Genomic DNA, 2,990 nt, shown 5'->3' with positions numbered 1-2,990 from the left:
AATTTTACAAAACAAATATTAATTTCAACAGTCTCATTTATGCAGAGAGAGTTATTAAATAAGGAAATAACCTCAAAACTGAAGTCCTTTTAGAGAAGTTTTTCTTTTATTGTGATTTTTAAACCATAGCTACAGAGGGTTCATGACATTTTAATAGTTCTTTGGAATACTTACTTTAAATAAAACGGCTAATCAATCTTGAAAAATAAATTCTTTCTATTGCTTTGGATTTCAGTTTTTTCATATTAAGTAAAGCAGGTCAACAGGTTTAAAAAGATCATCATAAGTTTTACCAGTTGTCTAAATCTATGACAGGAATTCATCAAGATATGCAAAATGCCTATTCTGTGCTAACATGAGACTTCTTTGGAACAGTCTTACTTGCAAATTCGGGCTGTTATTCGGGTTGAAAACTGCCTGATAGATATTTAGTCAAGAGTTCTGTGTTTTAAGTTATTCTAAAAAATTAAGTTATGGGTCTGTGATTAATAAAGTATTTTGTATCTTAGCAGTTTATCAATCTATGGGTTTATTTTAAAAGTTAAGGGTTGCTAGTTGGTAAAGAGGGGTCTGGGCCTCCAGACTGAGGGAGGGCTTTCTGGAAGACACTGTGAATCATAGCTCAGAATCAGTCATTGCTCAGCATATACACATCAGCAAGCCCTCAGAACAACTTCCAAATAGTGTGAAGAACCCATGTGCTTATAATGAACTTTGTGATGAACAAAGGAAACACTATACTTATATTTGAAATGTGCACATGAAAAGTTCTGTTCTTCAAAACAGTAGTTCAGAAAAATGTATCACTTAAAATTGGAAATCAGGTTTATGGCCATAGAGACCAGTGTCCAGAATTAAATTATATAGAACATCAGAACAAACAAAATAAGAAAAAGGTACCAAAGTCAAGGGTCAGAAAAAAAAACACCTGGAAACATGTTGTCCCAGAGTCCAGCTTACTCAGTGCATGGTAGTGTTACAAATAGAAACTGTACCCACAGAAATACTTAGGGCAGAATGGGATCTGATGGTTTCCTACACAAGCAGGAAGGCATGCAGGAAAATGTTTTATAACAATATTTGCAAACTCAGTTAATTGTAGAATGATGATAAGCATAGAATATCAAGAATAAATCCGATTCTTACCATCTGAGACTGACTTCTAGGGCATCCATTGATATCTTCAACTTTTTCATTTGCTAAAACCAAGAAATAAAATAAAAGAGAGAAAAAAGAACAACATGCTTAAGCAATGAAGAGAAACATACACAAAAGGAGACTTAAAACAAATTAAAGGACATCAAACAGAAACTGCTGCTTCCTCTACTGTCTCCCAAACCATGAATGGAGAGGACACACTTGTTGGCAGCCGTCACTTCCATGTGTACAATCAAGAAAAAAAAGAAAGAAAGAAAAAGGAAAAAAAAAAAGAGTGAGAAGGAAGTTGCTGCTGGCTGTCCAGCGTGTGCCAAATGACTGCTGACATGAAACCTTTCACAATTGTCCCCGCGGGATCAGGATCCAGTTTCAAGGAGTCTCAGAGTGTATGAGAGGCTCCGGATAAGGAAATGCACACATGGGAGACATATGGTTTAATGAAGCTTGCATTTCTAACAATGCAGTATATGTAAAGATACAGTTCCAGCTATTTCAAAGTATGGCCAGGCTGCCTTTTTCAAACAGTTTCATGTAAACACATTTAATTAAGTTGGAGCGAGCCACATTCATTTCTGAGACACATGGAATAATTCGGTACACATTCGACCTACAAGGTAAATTAGTAGAAGGGTAGGGAGCAGAGCCTCTCCTGCTTTGTCAGAGGGCAGGTCTCACCAATGATCTGGATGATCTCTGCGAGGAGGACCCCGTCTGCAATATCCTGCTGCAAATCCTTGATCAGCCTCTTGTGGCCAGACTTTGCTAGGTAGTGGTTGGCCCAGTCAGTGTAAATCTGTTGAACAGAGGGAGGGAAGAAGTGAGTTGAGTTAGGATGAGAGAGAAGAGAGACAATAAAACTGCTTCAGGCAAATGTGAGATTCAAAGGGAAGCTATACTGGATCACATTCCAGCTAAAGAAGTCATAGCTCTAAAGGAAATAGTTGTAAAATAACTTTTAAAAGGCTCTTTCCCCTACTTATCTCTTGTTTCAAAGAGGATGATTCATTCCTTTCACAATCATGGACTAGTCACTTGTGACCAAGTAAAACTCCCTTCCCGGATGACTCCTGAGGAAACTGCTACTGTGAACTAGTCTCTCTCTCTCTCTCTCTCTCTCTCTCTCTCTCTCTCTCTCCCTTCCTCCCATTATTTTAAAAATAATTCTGTCTGTGTAAAAGGAAGCCACCTGGACTGATTTATACAGGAACTTAATAAAAATGTGTATCTCTGAGAAGACTTTATTGAATTTGCCATATGAGATTCTATATATGACAATATTTTGGCATCATTTTTTGAAATAATTGCAAATGCCTTCCTGTCTAAGATATTTTGTTTGGACTGTCACCTTTCATTTAAGCTTCTTGAAATGTTTTTATATTAGAACACATAGGCAGCAAATGGAGTTATAACACAGAAATCACAATACAGAATAGAGAAATGGATTGCAAGCCACAAAGTTGGCAATTGGACTTAGAAAAGCAGTGACTCCAATAACTGCTCATGATATAAAGAAAAGCTGAAACTTCAAAATGTCACAAAAAATAAATGTTAATAACTGTTTGCCTATTATCACAACCTAATAAGAAAGAACAGAAATAATCATGAAGACGATTCAATTTCATGGCTGGTAAGTGTGGCCATATTGGTAGCTCTATTATAAGACAGTCTAATATATGATCATACACACACACACACACACACACACACACACACACACAAAAATTAAAAATAAAGCCAGGCGTGGTGTCGCATGCCTTTAGTCTCAGCACTCGGGAGGCATAGGCAGGTGGATTTCTGTGAGTTCAAGGCCAGCCTGGTCTACATGGTGAGTT

The 2,990-nt window shown here is 37.1% G+C and overlaps 1 protein-coding gene across 7 annotated transcripts in view; it reads right to left on the bottom strand.

The window, feature by feature from the left end:
- Nav3 (neuron navigator 3) overlaps positions 1-2,990 on the bottom strand; it is an 838,810-nt gene that overhangs the window by 291,025 nt on the left and 544,795 nt on the right. For all 7 annotated transcript variants that reach the window (XM_008852044.2, XM_029555554.1, XM_029555556.1 and 4 more), the window contains 2 exons: positions 1,834-1,951; positions 1,147-1,199 (listed from right to left, as the gene is read on the bottom strand). In XM_008852044.2, the coding sequence (XP_008850266.1) occupies positions 1,147-1,199; positions 1,834-1,951 (171 nt within the window). The remainder of the gene's footprint in view (positions 1-1,146; positions 1,200-1,833; positions 1,952-2,990) is intronic.

This window comes from Nannospalax galili, unplaced genomic scaffold (genome assembly GCF_000622305.1).
Source record: "Nannospalax galili isolate Female #2095 unplaced genomic scaffold, S.galili_v1.0 scaffold390, whole genome shotgun sequence".
NCBI lineage: Eukaryota > Metazoa > Chordata > Mammalia > Rodentia > Spalacidae > Nannospalax > Nannospalax galili.
The sequence above is the reverse complement of the archived record's forward strand: the minus strand, read 5'-3'. Positions and strand labels throughout refer to the sequence as shown.